At 47.1% G+C, this 24,034-nt stretch overlaps 1 protein-coding gene across 1 annotated transcript in view; it reads left to right on the top strand.

Annotated features, from left to right (window-relative positions):
* Nucleotides 1-9,769: 9,769 nt before the first annotated feature.
* Nucleotides 9,770-24,034, top strand: part of LOC308147843 (Krueppel-like factor 7) — a gene marked incomplete at both ends in the record, with an annotated part of 24,573 nt that continues 10,308 nt past the window's right edge. The window contains 3 exon segments of the mRNA XM_080520178.1: nucleotides 9,770-9,962; nucleotides 10,102-10,300; nucleotides 10,353-10,436. Coding sequence (XP_080376304.1) covers nucleotides 9,770-9,962; nucleotides 10,102-10,300; nucleotides 10,353-10,436 — 476 coding nt within the window.

Raw genomic sequence — 24,034 nt, 5'->3', positions numbered from 1 at the left:
CGCCATCCTGAGCTAGCAAGTTGAGCCGTCATTGGCGTTATGGATTTTGGAGGAGGGTGTCCAATTGAAGTGCCGGGTTTTTTTTTTGCTTTTCTTTTGACCCGTAGGTCAGATTTGGGGTCGTTCTCTTGATGCCCACGTGTCGACTTGTGAAATGAAATTCACAAAAATATTTTAAAAGGTGATATAAGTGGGACCAGGGGGGGGGGGGGATGGGTCAATGTTGCACGCATGGGTCACTTAGTTTACCTTCCACTCAACTTCTGGATCGTTTCATCCAATTCGGGGGTCAACAATTGATCCCTCGCTAAGCCCCGCCCCCAAACGAGCCAAGAGCATTCAACCGTCAACTGCCCGAGCAACAGTAACTAAGGGAGGCGGGACTTATCCAGAGGGGACTTGGCTCCAAAGTCTCCAGAAAAAATGTGTCGATGCAAACTGAAAATGCAATGTATTTAAGTGAACATGCAATTTAGGACCGTTTGAAAAATGCCGAATCACCGCGAATTTGACGTCGTCCTTCATGTAAACACCGGTCGCCCTATGTATTTGTGCATTTATTGGAATCGGGACTGTTGAAGGCTTAATTTATTTGGCGTGAAACATGATGAAACACATCAAAAGGTTTTAAATTGACCAAAATCGCATGTGTTTTTCTGAAAAAGTCTCCAAAATATTATCGTTGTTATTATTATGACTCATTCAAAGGATGCGGATAAGCTCAAGCATGATTAATTAATCATTTATTCACTCGTTATCCATTTTATTTGAATGTCATCAATGTGAACCCCCCCCCCCCCAAAAAAAAGCAGCTTGTATTTAATTGTTTATCATATCAATTGATCTTTGGCTAAGCCCCGCCCCCAAACATGAATATGCCAATAACAACTGCCCGGAAAAGCCCAAATGTGGACGTTCTCGGCTTAAAACGGAGGCGCGGGCGACATTTCCGTGTTGGTTTCTGGACTATTTAAGTCGCCCGAGTGTTTTTTTTTTTTTTCTGATCTTTTGTGTCTGAACCCGACCGTCGCCGAGCGACACGGCGGCGGGAGAGGAAAGTCGTCTGGGAGGATAATGAGTTCCCACTGGCCGGGGCGCCGAGAGGCTACGAAGGTGTTTGTCTCTCTCTCTCTCTCTCTCTCTCTCTCTCTCTCTCTCTCTCTGTTATTAAAGGGTAGAGATACAGAGCCCACAAAGAGACGGTGGAGAAATTCTTTAAACTCAAATGGCTCCCGGTCCGGTCGAACCCCCCCCCCAAGCAGGATTTGGCAGTAATGAGGACCGGCTCCATTCTCGCCACCCTCTCGTCGGCCTCCCTCGCTCCCTCGCTCGCTCCGCCTTCGACGCTACAGACAACAGCTCGCTCTCCCGGGAGAACTCGCCCTGAAAACATGATCCATCACGTCGACAGCTTCCCGGAGTCTTAAAAGTGAAGAAAATATCATGTACTACCCAAAGATAAACTCCCCGTCTCTTTCACTTCTTCCCGTCAGAGCAGGTAGTAAGAAAATTCAACCAAAAAAAAACCCACAAATGTTTTCCTCCTGCCACATTCGATACCTGAGGTTAAAAAAAAACAAAAACAAAAAAGGAGAGAGAGAGAGAGAGAAATCCAGTGTTCATAATCAAAAGGCATCTTAAATCCATCTCGGACTGATATTGTAGCGCCACTTTGAGCCTCACCAGGAAAGCGGTGACACGAGTCAACAGACAGTAAGTCACCCGGCCTGTATATGTCCTTGTAAAAATAAAACTGTACACATTTACGTGTGGTCAAGAGGGATGGGGGATATATATCTATCTATATATAGATATATGATATATGGAGGAATGAAGGACAAAGAACCCGACAGGGGAGATGTTTAATACTGCGGACTTTTTGGGAAAAAAACAAAAGACATTACAGAACGAGGTGAATATCGAGAAACGGTTAATTAAAGGGCGAGCTTATCTTTATTTTGATTTTTTTTTAAAAAGCAACAAAAAAAAAATGAAAGAAAGAACAAGAGGAACATCCGGGAAATACGACAAGAACATAGAAGACGCTGTGACAAACCGGAGCCACCAGGTGGCGGCGATCACACGCTGGTGTCGCGATCGCTTCTTCTTCTTCTTCTTCTGGTGTCATGATCGCTTCTTCTTCTTCTTCTTCTGGTGTCGTGATCGCTTCTTCTTCTTCTTCTTCTTCTTGTGTCGTGATCGCTTCTTCTTCTTCTTCTGGTGTCGCGATCGCTTCTTCTTCTTCTTCTTCTGGTGTCGTGATCGCTTCTTCTTCTTCTTCTGGTGTCGCGATCGCTTCTTCTTCTTCTTCTTCTGGTGTCATGATCGCTTCTTCTTCTTCTTCTTCTGGTGTCGCGATCGCTTCTTCTTCTTCTTCTTCTTCTGGTGTCGTGATCGCTTCTTCTTCTTCTTCTTCTTCTGGTGTCGTGATCGCTTCTTCTTCTTCTTCTGGTGTCGCGATCGCTTCTTCTTCTTCTTCTTCTTCTTCTGGTGTCGCGATCGCTTCTTCTTCTTCTTCTGGTGTCGTGATCGCTTCTTCTTCTTCTTCTGGTGTCGCGATCGCTTCTTCTTCTTCTTCTTCTTCTGGTGTCGTGATCGCTTCTTCTTCTTCTTCTGGTGTCGCGATCGCTTCTTCTTCTTCTTCTGGTGTCGCGATCGCTTCTTCTTCTTCTTCTTCTGGTGTCGCGATCGCTTCTTCATCTTCTTCTTCTGGTGTCATGATCGCTTCTTCTTCTTCTTCTTCTGGTGTCGCGATCGCTTCTTCTTCTTCTTCTTCTTCTGGTGTCGTGATCGCTTCTTCTTCTTCTTCTTCTTCTGGTGTCGTGATCGCTTCTTCTTCTTCTTCTGGTGTCGCGATCGCTTCTTCTTCTTCTTCTTCTTCTTCTGGTGTCGCGATCGCTTCTTCTTCTTCTTCTTCTTCTGGTGTCGTGATCGCTTCTTCTTCTTCTTCTGGTGTCGCGATCGCTTCTTCTTCTTCTTCTTCTTCTGGTGTCGTGATCGCTTCTTCTTCTTCTTCTGGTGTCGTGATCGCTTCTTCTTCTTCTTCTGGTGTCGTGATCGCTTCTTCTTCTTCTTCTTCTGGTGTCATGATCGCTTCTTCTTCTTCTTCTTCTGGTGTCGTGATCGCTTCTTCTTCTTCTTCTTCTGGTGTCATGATCGCTTCTTCTTCTTCTTCTTCTGGTGTCGTGATCGCTTCTTCTTCTTCTTCTTCTGGTGTCATGATCGCTTCTTCTTCTTCTTCTTCTGGTGTCGTGATCGCTTCTTCTTCTTCTTCTTCTGGTGTCGTGATCGCTTCTTCTTCTTCTTCTGGTGTCGTGATCGCTTCTTCTTCTTCTTGTTCTTCTTCTTCTTCTTCTGGTGTCGTGATCGCTTCTTCTTCTTCTTGTTCTTCTTCTTCTTCTTCTGGTGTCGTGATCTCTTCTTTTTCTTCTTCTTCTTTTGGTGTCTTCTTCTTCTTCTGGTGTCGTGATCTCTTCTTCTTCTTCTTCCTCTTCCTCTTCCTCCTCCACCACAGACATTCTTGCCTGTATTCAGTTACGACTCCTCCAAGGTCTGGACGGGTTGAATGGAGGCGGAGGTAAGGAGAGAGAGAGAGAGAGCGAGAGAGGATGGAGGACGAATGTGTTCAGGTGTGTGACGCCTCCGTAACGACTGATAAAGAGACAAAAACGGGGCGGAGAGACTTTTTAAGCGCGCCCAAGGCCGACATGCTCGGATTTATGGTCGGGGGCGGCGTGTTCAAACTCCCGCCGCCGACCTTGTGAAACTCCTAAAAACTCTTTGATTTCACGCGGCGCAGTGACACCGTCCATTTGCGCCGGGTTTTTTTTTTTTATCACGCGAGGAGCAACACACAGACGTTTTTAAGAGGCGCTTAAAAGACAGATCCGCCCTCAGATACTCTCGTGCCGCCGTAAATCTCGCATCTGTGATCCTCAAGGCGCGCGGGAGTTATTGTCCGATTCGCTACCTCTCGTCCGTTTGATGTGTCCAATTTATCCCCTCCCCCCGCACCCCCCCCCCCCCCCCTCGCACCCCCGCTCCCGCCGCCGCAGATCATTTCTCGCCAAGTGGCGAGCGTCGGCGTGGGCGCTTCTGATTCAGACAATCGCCGAATCGTGGCGTTTTCGGCAAACTGCGCTTTTATTTCTGAGCCGCTTTCCGCGACGGCGACTTTGTGTCGACAGGCGGGAAACGCGGGTCGATTTAATGCGTCGGCTTCAAGGTTGTGGATCGACAACGAGAAAAGGAACAGAACATCAAAATCAGAATGCTGACGCGTTGCGAGGTCTCTCCAAAATAAAATGGCTGCCAATATGGAATTATACAGCGAGATCAGAGCGGGAGTCACGACTTCATTTCACTTGTTTTTCGTAGTTTTTTTTTTTCACCTGCTGATGTTACAGTTAACGCTTTAAGAATAAAAGTACTTTTATTTTGTATTGCTTTTTAAAAAAAAAAAAAAAAAACGTTTTGGTATCATACCTCACCAAAAGTTATTGTATAGACCGGAAGTGATTGATTTTGAACAGGAAGTGATAGATTTTTAACCGGAAGTGATTGTGTTTTAACCGGAAGTGGTTTGTTAAACCGGAAGTGACTGTTTTAAACCAGGAAATGACCACTAAAACCCGAAAGTATGCCTGAGTCATGTCTCCATTGCCACTATTTAAAGCCATGGGCATTTGCATCGGTCTCCAGCTGTTATTTTGTCGTCCTCCTCCCATGCAACGGCTGTATCGGAGTGCTATGGACACTGCATTGCAGTTTGTTTGTTTCCAAGGAGTAAAACTGTGTTTGTGTTGTATTGTTTTGTAGATTCACATACAAGTACCCAAATAAATGTAATGCTGGAGTTTGTAAGCTTCTAAAATGAACCCAAATGGTTAAAAATGTCAAAGTTGTCAAAAGAAAATGCTGGAAAACCCTCGAAAATCAACTACAAAAACCGCTGACAGTGTAATGAGATATTTACCATCCTAAATTGTAATTGAAACATCATAAATGTGACATAATAAAGTATTTTTATGTATCTATGATGAATCCCTTTGAAACTATTCCCTTGTTGTTTCCAGTGGTTGCAAATGACGTCAAGACACTGATGCAGACGACTCAACATGCACAGCAAAGTCGTGAAGGTTCGTAGGTGAATTGCGGCTCCAGTTAAATTTGATTTGAAGGAAAGTAACAGAAGACGTCTCTTTTGGTAGTAAAGGTTGGTGCAAAGAAAAGTTGAAGACGGCGTTTCCAAGAGCCTGATCGGAGCATAATGATTAAGCGTGGAGTCGGTGAGGGGGAGGTGAGCGCTCTATTCACAAGAGGGAGACAAAAAAAAAAAAAAAGAAAGACAGAACGGAACAGTCAGAATGTGACAGCGGAGCAGCAACCTTGAAACCTTAGGTGGGCGAGAGAGGAGCCGGAGGGGGCTTTATGTTAGCGAGCGAGAGAGGGGAGGGAGATCATAGGCCTGTTGCCGCACAATGACAAGAGCCTCGGCACGGTGACGGAAGCGTTAGGGGGGAGGGAAGGGGGGGGGGGGGTGGTCTCTTCGGCCCGCATGTCTTTACACCCACTATGCAGAGAAGGTGGATTAGAAATCCACTATATCAATGCACGTCGTCGCACACGTGTCACCCTGTCGAGCAAAGGACAACTAAACCCTGCAGAACAAGAGCCAGAGGTGTTAAATAAAGAACATTTATACATTTTAGGGGAAAAAAAAACATGATTCCAAAAGGTAAAACTCTTAAAAAAAATACCCCAAAACACATCATTAATTCAATTGGAAGCCAGTTCAGGTTCCACAAATCCTATCGACTATTGATGAGAAGCTCATGCAAATGTGATGTGATGAGATGGTCGTACTGTGGAAAGCCATGAAGGCCACTCTCATGACTGGTATCTGTGTGTAAAACTCTAGTTTTCTGCATTCTGGCAGGTTTTTTTTTGGGACATTTCAACATATAATAAATGGTTTCAGAGTTATGGAAAGTCTGCATGCCAAATCCAGACATGAGCTCTGGATAGACTTCCTGTCAAACCGGCACTAGTTAGACGTGTAAAGTCTATTTCACAAATCATCGTGTCACATTTCCTTCACATTCCTTCAATTCGGAGTTAAATACGTCAATCAAGAAGACGGGCGTTTGGCTGAAGTCAAACGTGGAAGAAAGAGGAAAGTATCGGTGTCCATCAACTTGATAAATCAAAGGTCTGTCTCAGTGTTTGAAATGCGAATGTCAGGCTTACATTTTCCACGCGCACAATTCATGCAATCTCAAAAGGGGACGGATCAGTGGCGTAAAAGGACATTCATGGCAATTATGTAATTTTTTCCAGCAACAAGCTACGTTTACAGGCTGTGTTGTTCAGGTCTGAGTCATAGTAATGTCTTATTCCGACAAAAACAGCTTGATTCTATTGAGACAGACTGAAAATATTAGGTTTTTTGTTTTTTTTGGTACTTTTTATTAGTTTTGTTGTTCTCCACAACGGTCTTGAGACCACATGTCCATGGTCTTAGTCGTGACTCTGTCTTGTCCCCTTAAAGTATTTGTCTTGCTTTAATTTTGGACCCTGAAAGTCTTGGTCTTGCTTTGGTTTCGGGACGCTCTAGTCTTGGTCTTGCTTTGGTTTCGGGACGCTCTAGTCGGTCTTGATTTGGTTGAGACCCTTAAAAGTCTTGGTCTTGATTTGGTCGAGACCCTTAAAAGTCTTGGTCTTGATTTGGTCGAGACCCTTAAAAGTCTTGGTCTTGATTTGGTCGAGACCCTTAAAAGTCTTGGTCTTGATTTGGTCGAGACCCTTAAAAGTCTTGGTCTTGATTTGGTCGAGACCCTTAAAAGTCTTGGTCTTGATTTGGTCGAGACCCTTAAAAGTCTTGGTCTTGATTTGGTCGAGACCCTTAAAAGTCTTGGTCTTGATTTGGTCGAGACCCTTAAAAGTCTTGGTCTTGATTTGGTCGAGACCCTTAAAAGGTAACGATCAGGCTGGGTTTTTTTTCCTTCAATCAAACCCTGCAAACACTTCGGAAAAACAACCGAATCCACATCTAAAGTCTTCGAAAAGGGTCGCCCATGAATTCCCGATACACCTTAAACTACAGTGTTTACCTCCGTACTCTGCAGGATACTTCTTCATAATAGATTTAAATCTTTCATAGCCGTGAAAGATGACCTTGGCCTGCGCAGACACACATCCTGAATATGCACGCACACACACACACACATGCCTTCTTCCCCTTTAGGATAGCATCCGATGGATGAAAGGTACAACCCCCCACCACCACCACCACCACCACTACCCCTCCCCTCACACCCTTCTTCTCCTCTCGCTCTCTCTCTCAGTTGTCAAACATCAAAAAGAAGGGTTGCTGTTTCCAAAAAGACTTAGCCAGGGCTCCGAGGGGAGGGGGCGGGGTTTGGGTGGGAGGGTGATAGATAGAAAGAGAGAACACAGTTGACGTTCTGGCTGTGAGCCTGGTGCCTTATTCATGCCCGACACACTCCCCCTGTGTGTTGGGTGAGGACAGGGTTCCACTGATTAGTTGCGGGAGTGTTCTAAAAGAAAGGGAAGGTGCCAAGCCGCCGCCGCCTCTAGCAAAGTTACAGAGAGAGAGAGAGAGAGAGAGAGAGACTGACTGTGGACTGTTGCAATGATTAAGTCATTTCTTATACTCGCCTTTGAGTGCCTCGTCTTTGATGCTGCAGGAGAGAAGAAGAAGAAGAAGGAAGAAGAAGAAGAAGAAGAAAAAAAGCCCCTCCCACACAGACATCATTAAAGAACAGAGGAATTGTCTCTCAAGTTGGATGAAGTGGATGAGGTGTGGCGGTGAGCGTGATGGAGGTACCCAATCGGGGGTGGGGGGGGGGGGGGTCCTCCGCAAAGACACAACACGGGCAGATTTGTATCGCGGTGTTGTCATTTTGTTGTCTTTGTTCTGTCTGTGCAAACAACGGCCCGTTTGGTTTGCCAAAAGGCTCCGCTGCATTATTGAAAAACCGAAACGTGGCTCCGACGCAAGCACACTGGATTGGATTCGCGCGTATCCTTTAGCGTTCGCTAAATTCCCCCGCTTGCTACATCGCTCTGCATGCACCCGATAAGCACAAAGGTGTCGGAATGACATTTCATCGAGCTTAAAGTAGCAAACGGATACAGATGTTTATTTGGGAGCTGTTTTTAAAACTTTTTCCCCGTCGCGTAAAAGGGGAAAAGACCCTCATGGACTCAAAAGATTCACGAGAAATGAACATTTTTACGCCTCACGAGCTGCACGGATTCACATTTCCAGCAACGCTGGATCAATACAAAAGTGGTTGTGATAAATAAATCATGCGTTTTCAAAATGTTTCAATAACCCAAGTTGACCCAATCTCATATCAAGACCAATTAGCCCATAGACCATGTATTCAGTGGTCATTGCATTTAAAAAATTTTTTTTTTTTTTAATGATAAATAGAATTTTAGTTTTGTAGAGAAAGCAAGTTTTAAAACAAGGTTTAATACGCATGTAGTGGCAAATATGTGCGCGGTTTCACTACAAGGACGGCCAACAGCGCCACCTCTTGGCCCGGCATGCTCACCGCATCGTTTTCAGAACGTTGCCTTGTCAACGGGAAACTTTCCAGAAACAAAAATGCAGAAATAAAGCATTTTCACTTGAAACGGGGGGGGGGGGGGGGGGGGGGGTAGTACTGAAAGAGGAAAAGGACAAAGGGCGCAGGCGAAGAGGGAAAATGGGGGGGGAAGAAAGACAAGGAGGTGAAATTGCGCTCTTCTCTGCAGGGCCTCGTGCACTTTTTTTTTTCTTTCTCCACATGAGAGGGGTGGGGGCATCTGACGAGGTGTTGATTGCCTGTGGGCACAAGTGGTTTCTCCAAACACTCTAAAAGTGGCCTATCCTCTGATTAGATTCAAGTGTTATAACGGCAAATAGGCCCAGACACTCCACCATACATTACGGCATGGAGATGCACCTTGAGGCCAGGGCTTTCATTAAACGATGGGACCAAAACAAAAAAAAAAAAAAAAAGGAATATTTGGGAAGGAGGACAGCACAAGACGAGGGTTTGGACGGGAAAGGACGGGATGTTGGAACGACAAAGAAAATTCCGCATTCCTGTGAAGCGATTGTGCTGATAATTATTCTGGAGAAACGACAACCGAGGACGACTCGTTTTGAACCGTTTCCCTTATTGTTTTATGCTCCGATTTTGACGCCTCCTAACCTCAATAGGGTCAATAGTCACGTTTTCCCAATGACTGCCATGTTTAAATCAAACAACATGGAGCTTTGGTCCTCCCGCCAACAGGGGGCAGCGCAAACGTCACAGTTGCTCATTTTCTTTCCGACTCTTTTGTAGGAAAATGACTGATTTGCCACTAGAAATTAAAAAAAAACAAAAAACAAATTCAATTTGTACTCAACGGCTGACCTTTGGCGAAGCCCCCCCCCCCACCCCCCCCCCCCCCCCCCCCGACGCAAACCAACCAATAGCGGTCAACTAGCAGCTGCCCTGCCCGGGTTTGGGCAAGCATCCTTGACGCCATTGTCGCGAAGTTGCGGCGCGCATTTTCCACCATCTGTTCTCTGTGAATAGTTGAATAGTCCTCCACCTGTTTCTACACGATCCCCCCCCCGTCAGGAGAGACAGTCGGAGGGAGGGAAGCTGGGGGGAGGGGGCGGTAGGGTGGGGGGGGGGGGGGTACAAGAGGTAAGCGCAAGAAGAAAGGAGACGTAATACACACAGACAGAGACACGCTAATGATGTTGTCAGACAGCCGTTGCCAGTCTTTGAACACGCTCCCGGTTGCGTTCGCGAGAGCGCCGCCGCCACCGCCGCCGCCGCGGACCTGGCACATCAGAGCGCCAGACAGGCACTCCATCACTGTCAAGTGGCAAATTTGGAGGGAGAGGCGGCTTCCCGCAGTTCGCAAACGGATCTCAAGAAGAGAAGTCTGTGCCTTGTCAGTCGACGGGGCCTTTTTTTCATTCCGACGGCGTGCGGAAGAACCAACAAACGTCAGACACAACTTGGGCCCTTTCATCTCGCCGGTACAAAGCGAAGACAAAAACAAAGCCGCTTGCGTTCTCCTCAGCCTCGGCGTGTCAGCGCGGTCCGACAGGGTTACAATTTCCCGACTGCGGGTTTTTCTCTAAAGTGCCGTTTGTCGCTCGTCTGGGGGGGGAGCGCGATCGTCGCAGCCACTTCCTGTTTCCTCTCCCCGACGTCAATCACCGCCTCGACCACCGCCTGACTGACACATTAATCAAGGCGCAATCGAACGTTATCCAACGGTAAGACTCTCCGTGTCAAATCCTCCTGACCGCTTCATGTTCATCCCCGGAGGTTTAATTTGGACGGCGGCGACGTTCCGATCGCGTTCCGCTACCATGACGACGACGACGACGACGACGACGACTGCAGCCGTTAGTCAAAGTCCTGCCGGTTCCACTTGTAATTGCTCCGACGTCGTTATTCGATTGCTGCTCCTGACACGACCTGAGGAACAGTACCTCTTCTTTAAACTGCGAATGCTACTGCTTGTTGTCCTGGACCTGGTTACTTGTCGGAAAAAAACTCCAAAAACAAAAAAACCATCCGTAGCGGTTCATCGAAGAAGTAAATGCGGTGAACCGATTCGACGAATTCAAACAGATTGAGAAAAGACTGGATCAAGCGTAGTAACTTTATACTCGTGAGTAGTATTAGCGTTATACGTTTGCTACAACATCATTTTGGGGGTGAAAATGGAACTTTTTGAAAACGGGGGAGGAATGACACTTTTTGTACCGTTTTTAATTGAGGATCAAAACTATACATTTTTGGACATTTTTTAATAAGCAGTCAGAAAAACCAATGTTGTCCTTTTACAATTATACCTATATGGCGGCCATCAATAACTCGAAATCCAATGACATGGAAATTAATACGTTAGAATCAACCACAGGTATATATTTGACTGAAATTTTCTGTGTTCCTGAATGTTTTACGATACGAGACAAACATGTCCTCATGACCAAGTTGTCCCATAAAATGAGCATTTGCACAAACTGCTGCAACGCATGCCTTGGATTCCCTTTGCCCTGACAGTGGTGGCTTTGCTGTCCAAATAAAAGTTCCAGGTCATTTCGAAAGTGATATCTTGACGAAAACATTCATTTTTACGGCAGGCATTTAGTCAAATCCAAGATGGCGGCCGTATAGGACTCGGGGCGAATGTCTATAATGACTTATAGACATTCGCAGTGCGTAGACAATCGCGTTCCCGGCCGCACACACACATTTGCCAGCCCAGACTGACATCTGTCTGCAAATGTATGGATCCGCGCACACACACGCGCACACACACACACACACACACACACACTGTCGATTTACAGGCTCACAGACGAGACATGAATATTTAAGAGGCTTCAGTCTGCTTGTGTTCCATATATGTCACCATCAGAGTCTCGAGAGCTGGTTGGAGGGCAGGGGGCTGATGAGCAGCGCGTGTGTGTGTGTGTGTGTGTGTGTGTGTGTGTGTGTGTGTGTGTGTGTGTGTGTGTGTGTGTGCGTGCGTGCGTGCGTGCGTGCGTGCGTGCGTGCGTGCGTGCGTGCGTGCGTGCGTGCGTGCGTGCGTGCGTGCGTGCGTGCGTGCGTGCGTGCGTGCGTGCGTGCGTGCGTGTGTGCGCGTGTGCGCGGTGGCTCTCAAAGTGGCCATCTTCATATATCATGTAGCTCCTCCTTGCCAAGAGCGCTGCTTCTGTCAAGTGTGTGTGATGAGCACCCATAAGACCTCTGTGCCCCCCCCCCCCTCCCCCCCCAACCCCCCCCGCTTCAGTGTGTGTGTGTGTGTTTGGAAGCGAAGGGAAATAAGGCAGAAGGAACATCATGTGCATCTGTTGAGAAAGCAGGTCAGTGGGGTATGTTGAACCTTCTGTGTGTGTGTGTGTGTGTACGTGTGTACGTGTGTGTGTGTGTGCGTGTGTGTGTGTGTGTGAGAGGCTATGAAATCTCCTCTCGATCGGTCAAACTTTATTCATTCGCGAGCGGCAATATGTTTCCCAGCTCAAAAAGCACACGAGCAGATGGGGATTTAGCATTTATTTATTTATTTTTTTAATTCAACACGTTCCGTTTAAAGTTGACGCGGGACGAAAGCAATTATTGTGGAAAAAAAAACATCCGGCGGATTTTGTCTGATGAGGCCAGAAAACAGTCATAAAGAACCAATTAATCTGAAGAAATCACTGCCGATTTTTGTTTTAGACATTAGATGGATTTTTCGATGCAGATTTTGACACACACACACACACACACACATTCACACACACACAAACACACACACACACACACACACACGAAGGCGAAGAATAGAATCTTTAGGCCACGTTTGCAAAAGTTTTTTCATGTGGAAGCGGGAATCGTTTGTCGCGTTTTGTTGCGTTTCCATGACAACGGCTGGTTGGAGTCGATGAAAATGCCACTTTTTGAAAATGCTTCTTCTCAGTTGAAATGGGGGAAAGTGCAAGTGAGAGTGAAAAGGCAAAAAAAAAAATGCCCTGGGCGCAGTAGAAATGTGTGGAAAACGCAACTTTTTGAAAATGCTCCGTCTCCCTGGAAATTGGGGAAAACAGAACTCTTTGAAAATACTCTGTTTCTATGGAAACGGGGATAAATTCCAAGTCTTTGAAAACGGTCAGTCGCCGTGGAAACGCAGACTGCGTTGCAGCGAGGAGAAATGCAACTTTCAGAAAACGCGAGGGCCTCGTCCCTGTGGAAACGCAAGTTTTTGAAAACTCCACGTAAACGAGGGACGAGTCAACTTTTTATAAATACCGATGAACATAAATAGTTCTTCACATTTTATTCTTCCCCCACTCGGTCGTCTTTCCATACGAACGTCCGCGACCTCCTATTGTTGATGTTTATGCTGAATCGTTTTCTTTTGCGCTTTGTGTACACCAATTGCGTCGTTTATAAAACATTGCCATGTAAACGTGGTACTGTTTTGAAACCCGAAACATAAACAGCTTGTGCTTTGTTGTGCCAATTACTCCCAAAAGCTACCCTGATATGTAAGTATTTTTAAAAAAACAAAAACAAAAACCTTTGACAGTACTTGTATCAAATGCTGTGCGCAATTTTGTTGCCAGGTTTGACACCAGGCATTTCTGCGCATCATCCGTCAACATAAACCCGATCCTGTTGTCTTTCCAGCCGAGGGACTCGCATCAAACGAGCCGACACACATCAGATCTGTCCAATAAATTGGTTGCGGCTCCCGCAGAGGCCCGCGGTGAGATTCCTGCTTGACGGCGGCTGGTTCGGACGCGGCCACGCGGGAAGGGTTAACGACACGGCCGGAGATGCCCTCGCTTTGCACGACACTTGACGCGGCGGGTAAACGACACCCCCCCCCACCCCCCCGCGGAGTCTTGACGGGGGGGGGGGGGACGCCCGGCAATTGTGATGCCGTGAGATGTTCGCCGAGGAAACCTGGCACACACACACACACACACACACACGGCTGGTCACACTGATCTGAGCGCGAGTGAAGCAAAGCTGATGACATAAAGGAACCGCTGTCATAAAGGTGATTATTTTTTTATTTTTTTTAAAGTGCCGTTGGACCCAACACATCCTTTATACCAAAAACTTTTGTGGTACTGAATGAATTCTACTCCTCTATGAGACTGATCGATATTGCAGTGAGTTTTTAACCAAGAAATCTGGTTTATTCCCACAAGGGTCGAGAGTATTTGCTCATATTATCCAAAATTCAGTATGTCATTGGGTGTCAATATTCGCCTCAGATGGGCTCTACTTGTCCTCTGATTGGCTCGTCAGCTCTCACGCCGCACAGTACAGCCGGGTTTGTACTTTGCTCTCGGCAGCCCCGTTTGCCCAAAACGTAGTGCGCCGTGGGATTTTTGGCCAATTTTTTTTCTTTGTATTCCAGTCTTTCCTCACGGTCCCGTCACGTTTCTCGCGTCCTGATGAAGGTCTGGCCCGTTTTTCACGTTCTGCCAAGGCTTTCTACGGATGAAACGTGGACGCCGGGATGTTTTGAAGCACGTTGCAGCGAGGGAAGGCCGGGGCGCGACGGGTAGGAGGGAAGTGGGTGACGAGGGCACGGTCCATGTGGGTGTGCAAATCAAGAAGACAGAAGGCAAACGCTGGGGCACTGCTCGACATTTCTTACCAGGGAGCGCCGCACCAAAGATGTCCAATCCTTCACGATCTGGCTGAGCTTTCAGCACCAGGAACTGTCCATGGTTCTGAACTGTAGGGTCAGAACGAAGAACTGTCCAAGGTGCTGGACACTAGGGTCAGAACAAAGAACTGTCCATGGTGCTGAACTGTAGGGTCATAACGAAGAACTGTCCACGGTGCTGAACTGTAGGGTCAGAACGAGGAACTGTCCACGGTGCTGAACTGTAGGGTCAGAACAAGGAACTGTCCACGGTGCTGAAATGTAGGGTCAGAACGAAGAACTGTCCACGGTGCTGAAATGTAGGGTCAGAACGAAGAACTGTCCACGGTGCTGAAATGTAGGGTCAGAACGAAGAACTGTCCACGGTGCTGAAATGTAGGGTCAGAACGAAGAACTGTCCACGGTGCTGAAATGTAGGGTCAGAATGAATAACTGTCCACGGTGCTGAACTGTAGGGTCATAACGAAGAACTGTCCATGGTGCTGGACTGTATGGTCATAACGAAGAACTGTCCACGGTGCTGAACTGTAGGGTCAGAACGAGGAACTGTCCACGATGCTGGACTGTAGGGTCGGAACAAAGAACTGTCCAAGGTGCTGGACTGTAGGGTCAGAACAAAGAACTGTCGACAGTGCTGAACTGTAGGGTCAGAACAAAGAACTGTCCACGATGCTGAACTGTAGGGTCAGAACAAAGAACTGTCCACGGTGCTGGACTGTAGGGTCAGAATGAGGAACTGTCCACGGTGCTGAACTGTAGGGTCAGAACAAAGAACTGTCCACGATGCTGAAGGGTTAGGGTCAGAACGAGGGACTGTCCATGGTGCTGAACTGTAGGGTCAGAACGAGGAACTGTCCACAGTGCTGGACTGTAGGGTCAGAACAAAGAACTGTCCACGATGCTGAAGGGTTAGGGTCAGAACGAGGAACTGTCCACAGTGCTGGACTGTAGGGTCAGAACAAAGAACTGTCCATGATGCTGACGGGTTAGGGTCAGAACGAGGGACTGTCCACGGTGCTGAAATCTGGATTCAGAACCAGGAACTGTCCCCGCTGCTGACAGCACCAATCCTACGGTGACTGAAACACGACTTGAACAAATAATAATGACGATTGATTAATTCCAGGATTCCCTCCTCCTCCTCCTCGTCCAACAATGTTGACCTGTCAGACGTGGGATTCGAACCCGCGAAGACTTGCTTCCCCAACCGCCACGTATATGAGCAATCTTAGTTTGGCAAACGCAGTTCGAAAAGTGAACCACTTCCTCTCTAACGGGACCTAAACACTCGAAGTACCCGAGTGTAACTGTCCAGATTGAGAATTGAAATGCAGCCAATCCCGTCTTCCCGCTGTGCGACATTTAAATGTGACCCCGGTACCAGGCAGAAACAGCCGCGTGCCATACGTTGCTCGCCCCCCCCCCCCCTTGTCCGTTGGGCCCCGCTGCTCGTCGCGAGCTTCTGTTACGGGACAATCTATCAGTACTCAGCCGCTGAGGAAATTAGCCGCTCCACCGGCCGGGGAATGGAGAAATCATTGCACTCTGCTTCCGCGCGCCTCTGTAATTGTGTTTCGAACAAAAAAAAGAAAAGTATGGGTGCTCAAGACCTTTTTCATTCCCCCTCCTCTTCTGTTAAACTTAAAAAAGGAGGTCTTTTTTTAAAAAGACCTCCTTCGCAAGCCCCTTAGCATGCGAGCTGGAGCTGGAGCACCGAGACCCGGCCAGCCAACCTCATTACCGTTTGATTATGCGAAATCAGCAGAGAGGAGCGAGAGAATCAAAGCCGCCGCTGGAGATGAGTGAGTTGTACAGTAAGTGTCCCTGCCCCGCCGGATTGGTCGAGGGGGGGGGGGGGGGTAGAGAGAGAGAGAGAGAGAGAGAAACGGGGGGGGGGGGGATAAGAGAACCAAGAGACTTTGTGGAAGATCAAATTCTCTTCGTTTGCCTCCCTCTTGGGCGTCAGAATGAGTTTTGGCGATGAGGCAGATGTCGAGGTCGATCCTGCGGTCGGGTGGGGGGGGGGGGGTGGGGGCGTGAGGAGAGAACAGGTTCGTGGGGGGGGGGGAGCTCAGAAAATGAGGAAGATCCTCACCGTGATAGCCTGGAAGAATTCTGGGACCCTCGCTGAGAGGAAGGGTGGACGGAGGGGGGATGAAACACCGTCATTTATATTCAAGGACAGCTGCAGCCGAGGAGTGGGTGTAAAAAAAAAAAAAAAAATCAATGCGGGGGCTTTACATCCTCTCATCCTGACTTTTTTCCTTGATGGGGGGGAGGGAGGGGAGGGGGTGGTCTGCTGTTTTTCCAGACCTGGAGAGACGTGGCGAGGGGGAGGTGAACAACGGAGATGACAAGAAAAAAAAAAAGGCATTCATACACAAATACGGCGAGGGAAGAGACACCGGCAGCCGTCAGTGCTGCGAGATAACAAGCCCATATCGAGGATGACTGGAGGGGGAGGGGCGGAGAGAGAGAGAGGGGGGGAGTGCGGGGGGGGGGGGGGTGGTGAGTGAAAGAGTAAGAAAGTGGTCACGCTTGGCTTCCTTTTGCCATGTAGACCCCCCCCCCCCCAATCTCTCCGCCGCACTGACCCTTTACACCACTGGCTCCACGGCTTATCAGTACCCCCCCCTCCCTCCGGTTCCCCTCGCTACCCCCCCCCCCACCTCCCACCGGCTGGAAACGTAACGGCCTCAGATATGGGAAGCGTCGCGGAGCGGCACTATCAGCCCCCGACACGGACGCCCCCCCCCCCCCCCCCCCCCCGGGGGTCCGTCGGTCAAAGATAAAAAAAAAAAAAAAAAAACGCCGGATGACAAAATCCATATTTTAGTGCTCGTTACCGACGCAAACAAACAATACTTGGCGGAATTGTTCTGGGTCGTTCTGTCGCCATATGATCGCCAACCGTCCCTCCATTTCCATGAAATGACGATAAAGCACCGACTGAACGACAATCTTTTCAGTATAAAGGTACGTCATGTATAGTTTTTTTGTTTTTTTTCAAATTTAAAATGTAAATTTCAAGTACAGCTTTTGTGATGAGTGGCCTGTAAAGGGTTAAAGTTTAAATATGATGGTTTATCCTTCCTGATATGTGAAACTAAGGAAGAAATTAGATTTTAGAAGTTGGAAGAAAAAAAACTGCTCAGAACTTCTAGTTTTATGTGTTTGAAGTAGTATTTTTCCCCGTTTCCATGGAGCGTTTTCAAAAGTAGCACTTCCTCCGCCCATTGCCATGGAGATGGCATCAAGATTTGCAAAAAGTCGCTTTTGTCCTTTTCCCACGGAGGCGGACTTCAAGTGTGTTTGAAAAAAGTTGCCACGGAGACAGGTGACGTTTTGTCTTCTACCGTTGCCGTGGAGACAGCATCAGAGCATCTTAAAAAAGTCACGTTTCAAGAGGTTTTTATTCCCCTTGTTTCCATGGAGACAGAGCCAAGCATTTTCTTTTTTAAAGTTGCATTTCGTCCTCGTTTCCACAGAGACAAAATAGGATCTTTTTTTTTTTGAAAAGTTGTGTTTTCCGTTTCCACACTGTTTCGCCCTTCGACACAGCGATGGAGCCTTTTCGAAAGTTGCACCTTGAGAGCTGTTCTCAACAAGACAAAAATCCGGCTCCGCGCAATTTGTACTCTTCAGTCACGTGAAACGCTTCCTACGACCCGTCACGGTGTCACAGCCGTCCGCCGCGTCGTAGAGAATTGCGCTTTTTAAAAGGGTCGGATGCTCGCCGTCCCCATTGGTCGATAACGAACACGCGGATCCCGGCATGAATTATTCGGTGTCTCTTCGCGGGCCTTTTTTGGGACATGCAGGGGGTGTCGGGTGGGGGTGGGGGGTGGGTGGTGGGGGAGGAGGGGGGGGGTAGTTTCTGCTGAATCAATAGCCATAAGGAGCCCGGCTCCCGTTTGCTTTCAAGATCTACCGCCAAAGGACCCAGTCATCAAAAGTTAATGAGCTATTTAGATCATGCTGTTTCCTCCACTCTCCACTGAGGAAACACTGCTGGACTCGGAAGGGAATTGAAAAAAAACAAAACAACAACAGCAACAACCAAAAAAAAAGGCCTGTGCGTGACTTTTCTATGGTTTATGTCTCTCCTATAGATCTACGGATGTAGATTGGCAGCCGGGAAGGAACAAGGCAGTGGAAGTGGTTATCGCCGCCGTGCAGTCGTTCTCATATTGTTCGCTGTAAACGCTCCACTTGGGTTGCAACCCCATTTCCTGGCCAGTAATGTCAAAACAAAGCTTTATTTATTTATTTTTTTCTCTCCTTCAGGTCTTTTTGTACTTCCCGGCGTCACGCTACGGCTTAGCGGCGGCCGCATGACTTGGCTTCTTGTAGGCAACGCGGTCCTGTGAGAACGACGGATGTTTTCAACTGAATTGCAATTGGAAGTTGGTTTTTCTTTCACTTTTGTGAACATCGTCTCGTCAAAAGCTCCATCTTGGAAGCCGTTTCCAAAAAGCTGCGTTTTACCCCGTTTCCATGGAGATGGCGTGAGAGCATTTTCAACAATTTGCATTTACTCCTGTTTCGACGGAGTCAGAGAGCTTTCAAAAAGTTGCGTTTTTCCCCATTTCCATGGAGATGGCATGAGATCATTTTCAACAATTTACATTTGCTCTTGTTTTGACAGAGTCAGAGAGCTTTCAAAAAGTTGCATTTTACCCCATTTCTATGGAGATGGCATGAGAGCATTTTCAACAATTTGCATTTACTCTTCTTTCAACGGAGTCGGAGAGCTTTCAAAAAGTTGCATTTTCACCCGTTTCCATGGAGATGGCGTAAGAGCATTTTCAACAATTTGTGTTTACTCCAGTTTTTTTAAAAGCTGCATTTTCACCCGTTTCCAGGAGAGGGAGTTGGAGTGTTTTGTCAAAAGTTCCACCTTGGAAGAGGTTTTTTTGAAATTTTCTGTTTCCACGGAGATGTGTTCAAAAAGTACCATCTTGGAAGCCGTTTCCAAAAAGCTGCGTTTTACCCCGTTTCCATGGAGATGGCGTGAGAGCATTTTCAACAATTTGCATTTACTCCTGTTTCGACGGAGTCAGAGAGCTTTCAAAAAGTTGCGTTTTTCCCCATTTCCATGGAGATGCATGAGATCATTTTCAACAATTTACATTTGCTCTTGTTTTGACAGAGTCAGAGAGCTTTCAAAAAGTTGCATTTTACCCCATTTCTATGGAGATGGCATGAGAGCATTTTCAACAATTTGCATTTACTCTTCTTTCAACGGAGTCGGAGAGCTTTCAAAAAGTTGCATTTTCACCCGTTTCCATGGAGATGGCGTAAGAGCATTTTCAACAATTTGTGTTTACTCCAGTTTTTTTAAAAGCTGCATTTTCACCCGTTTCCAGGAGAGGGAGTTGGAGTGTTTTGTCAAAAGTTCCACCTTGGAAGACGTTTTTTTGAAATTTTCTGTTTCCACGGAGATGTGTTCAAAAAGTACCATCTTGGAAGCCGTTTCCAAAAAGAGCTTTCAAAAAGTTGCCCCCGTTTCAATGGAGATGGCATGGGAGCATTTTCAACAATTTGCATTTACTCTTGTTTCGACGGCATCGGAGAGCTTTCAAAAAGTTGTCTTTTACCCCCATTTCCATGGAGATGGCGTGAGAGCATTTTCAACAATTTGCATTTGCTCGTTTTGACGGCGTCGGAGAGCTTTCAAAAAGTTGCATTTTCCTCCCCGTTTTCATGGACACAGACTCCGAGCACTTTCAAAAAGTTGTATTTGCACTTCCCCCTGTTTCCATGGAGATGGACTTTTTCAAAAAGTTCCAATTTTGGGGGCCAGTTTCCAAAAAGTGGCGCTTTCAGGTGGCCCTGAGGGAGCCCACTACACTCAAGGTGTCGACCATTACAAATGACCGACTTTTCGCAAACTTGACCTTATGAGGCGAATGCGAAATGAAATCGCCACCCGTTTTTTTTTTTTTTTTTTATTTACTGCCTTTATATTTCTGGTCTTGCCATGACACGTTTACCTCTTTCCCCTCCCCTCCTTCCTGCCACCTCTGCTTCCTCCTTTATGTCATTCGGTCCGGACTCCTCATTAGTGGGGCACAAAAAAAATAAATAAATAAATAAAATAAAGGTGTGGGGCGAGCACACAAGAGGCACGGTCGTTAAGAATTAACCTTACATCTCCACCCCCCCGGCGGATTTATAAAAAATATATAAAAAAACGTGTTTGATGTTTGTCTCGCGCTGCCTTTCTGCCACGCGTTTGGTTTCCGGCAAAGAGTACGTACTTTTATTAGTATCCAGTCAGCTATATTTGGCTCTATTTTTCACGTTTCACAGGTCCATCCTACGCTCGTGTGGGATAATAATTTGGGTGACACAGTATACAACACTCAAAAACTTGTGAAATTACAGTTATTGCCTGGATTGAGCCGGCGTCCACCCTCTCGTGAAACGGGAGCCCCGCACTCAATTTCAACTGCGCTTTTATTCGCGCCTTTACGGTAAAACACAAGCCAGCGTGCAGCCGCAGCTCTGGAAGGAAATCCTTCAAAAATAAAAGCCCTGACAGCAACGACAGACAGACAGACAGACAGTCTGTTTACAATTTGTTATGAAACACAAGTATTCATAGGTTTACACCCGATTTCACTTCAGTGCAATACTAGATATACTCCTTTGTTACTACAATAAATATGAAAGAATATTACTGTAGAAATTTGGAGTAAAGTAATGTTAAACTTGGATCTGTTGATCGAAAATAATGGTCTCGTCGCCTGTTTTCAAAATGCAATAAAACGGAATCCTTCATCGGTTTACATCTAATTACACTTCAGGGCAATACTAGACATACTCTTTTATTACTCCAAGTAATATCAAAGAATATTACTGTAGGAATTTGGAGAAAAGTACTCTTAAACTTGGATCTGTTGATCGAAAATGGTCTATCGCCTGTTTTCAAAATGCAATAAAACGGAATCCTTCATCGGTTTACATCTAATTACACTTCAGTGCAATACAAGATATACTCTAACTAATATTAACTAAGTCTATTTCCTGGATTGAGCTGACGTCACCTCTCGTGACACGGTTGTCAGCTCCTCCGCCTCCCCCCACCCCCCTCGGTGACGTAGCCAGCAGCTCCCGCTCGTCGTTGTAGTACATGCACTAACAGATCTCGGCGCCTCTTTCGCGTCTTTTATTGTGGGAAACAGCAGCAGGTTTCAAGATGAGCATCTGAGTAAATCCAGTTTCAAAGTACCCCGTAGTTCCGGAAGCTTCCTTGGCGAAGTGTCGCTCAAAAACAAACGCATTCTTTGCGGAAAAGAACACACGGAAAGACAAAACAGCAGCGTTCAATGTGAAGCGAGCAGAGACTGAGAAAGCTGCACGTGCTCCTTGGCACATTTGTGGGCGTGTCTTGTTTTGGTTTCTCCGTGTGTCATACTTCCTGGAGGCGGAGCTTCTCCGGCTCTGTGCCACGTCATCACGGTGTTTTGCCACATCATCAAAGTGAATCCACCAGTTAGAACAGAGAAAGATCGCTGTGAACTCAAGCTGGAGGAAATCAATGAAGAAACCCACTTGGGGATTATATGAACCCCAAATAGCACTTTTATGATGTTTAAGCACAGAAAAGTCGATTTAGTATAAAATGGGTCCTGTTTTCAGCAGTTTTCAAGCCTGTTTACCTGTTTTTCTACAGTTCTAGTGTTTTTTTTTTTTTTTCAATTTTGACCCCTTGTCCCAAAATAGTTTTCCGTTTAAACGATTCTGATACTTTCTCTGTCGACAATATTTGAGAGAAATACACATAAAAGTCTGAGATTGTTAGAGCACATGAAAAATGGCAGCAAAAACAAAAGTGTCGCGTTCATATTTTTGTTCAGTATATTATTGAAGTTTTTGTTCCCCCCCCCCCCCCCCCCCCCCCCCCCAGTTCCAGAGATGGCGTCGGATCGTTTTCAAAAAGTTGTGTTTCCTCAAGTTTTTCCAAAGTCTCAAGTCGCAGTGTTTTCAAAAAGTGTCATCCATTTACATGGAGCCCTTTGCAAATATTCAGTTTCGTTTTCCTATGGAGACAAGCCAGAGCATTTTCAAAAAGTTGCATTTTCCTCCAAACTCCAGACAGAGTTGGAGCGTTTTGAAAAACTTGCATTTTCCTCCAAATTCCAGAGTCGGAGCATTCTCAAAAAGTTGCCTTTTCCTACAAATTCCAGACAGAGTTGATGCGTTTTCACGAAGTTGCATTTTCCTACAAAGTCCAGCCAGAGTTGAAACGTTTTCAAAAACTTGCATTTCCCTCCAAATTCCAGAGTCGGAGCATTCTCAAAAAGTTGCCTTTTCCTACAAATTCCAGACAGAGTTGATGCGTTTTCACGAAGTTGCATTTTCCTACAAAGTCCAGCCAGAGTTGAAACGTTTTCAAAAAGTTGCATTTCCCCCAGTTTGAGTGCAGACGGAGTCGGAGCATTTTCAAAAAGTTGCATTTCCCTCAGTTTTACATGGAGTGGAAGCATTTTCAAAGCGTTGCGTTTTCCTTGGGTTGCTACGGAGACAGAGTCGGAGCGCTTTTCAGAAAGTTGCCTTTACCTTGGTCTCCACAAAGACTACGCACACTTACAAAAAGTTCCGTTCCCCCCCGCCCCAGTTTCCACAGCCCGAGCACCTTGAAACGTCACAGTTTTCCCTCGTTTTCATGCAAACGGGGAGTAAAACACCTCGCGTCGACTGACCTTGGAAAACGCAAATTCTAAAAGTGGCGCCATGTACATCTCCAGCATATTCATCCCGCTTGTACGGCGAGCGGCGTTCCTTGCGCGCCGGCATCATTCGGCGCCAGATTTCCCACGGAGGGCCGCTCTCCTCGGCAGGTAAATCAGCGGCCGCCAGCTCGTTATCCGCTTTCATATGCGGCTTGAGGATCCGCGGGTGCGGAGAGCAATAAAGCAAGTTGCTCGGGGGGAGGAGTTCTGATGGCGTTACGACCGCTGGGTTCGGGCCGTGAGACCCGGTGGGCTCCGGCGTATAACTTACCCGTGATGTAGGGGCACAGTGGGGGGGGGGAGGGTTGGAGAGAGAGATGCAGAAACAGGCCGAAAATTTTGGATTCTCTTAAAAAAATATTTCATTTTCAGAATCGAAACCCCCCCCCCCCCCCCCCCCCCCCAAATGCCTGACATGACAAATCCCCCCCCACCTGGTCGGAAATCCAATCCCGCCTCCGCGTGACCGGGGGGGAAGAAACTGTGACGGATGGCTTGTACGCCTCCCACCATGTTTCATCAAGCGCTCTCCTCTCCTTTGTCACAGCCGGAGACTGAAGACTTCCACGCGGGCGCCTCACCTTAGGGACGCCGCCCGCCCGCCGCCGCGTTCAATAATTCAGTGGCTGTTGCTCCGGTCGCGTGGCGAGTGACCGATGTACGTCCCTCGTAGGGCCGCCTGCCTCAGGATTTCAGTTTCTTCCTCCGAATAGATCGTACGTTTCGCCGCTAATTACCGTGTTAAGCCGCGAATTCACGCTATTCTGATGCTAGCCGGAGGAGACGTGGGGAGCGTAGACCTATATGACTCAGAGTGACACGTGGAGTCCGTGAGCGGGGAGTCTATCTTCTAATATCTCTATGTGCTCCGCGTCTGCATTTTTTTGGTGTGTCGGCGAGTCACAGCGCCCCTAAAGGCCCAGCAGGTGTACTGCACGCCCTTAATCATCGCATTGATTTGTGTTCACAGTGATTTTTAAAATATTTATAAACAGTGACTTGTCAATATAAGGGATGGGGAAAAGATGTCGGAGCGTTTTCAAAAAGTTGCATTTTCCCCCAAGTTTACATGCCGACAGAGTCGGAGC

Source organism: Blennius ocellaris (assembly GCF_963422515.1).
Source record: "Blennius ocellaris genome assembly, chromosome: 24".
NCBI lineage: Eukaryota > Metazoa > Chordata > Actinopteri > Blenniiformes > Blenniidae > Blennius > Blennius ocellaris.
The sequence above is the reverse complement of the archived record's forward strand: the minus strand, read 5'-3'. Positions and strand labels throughout refer to the sequence as shown.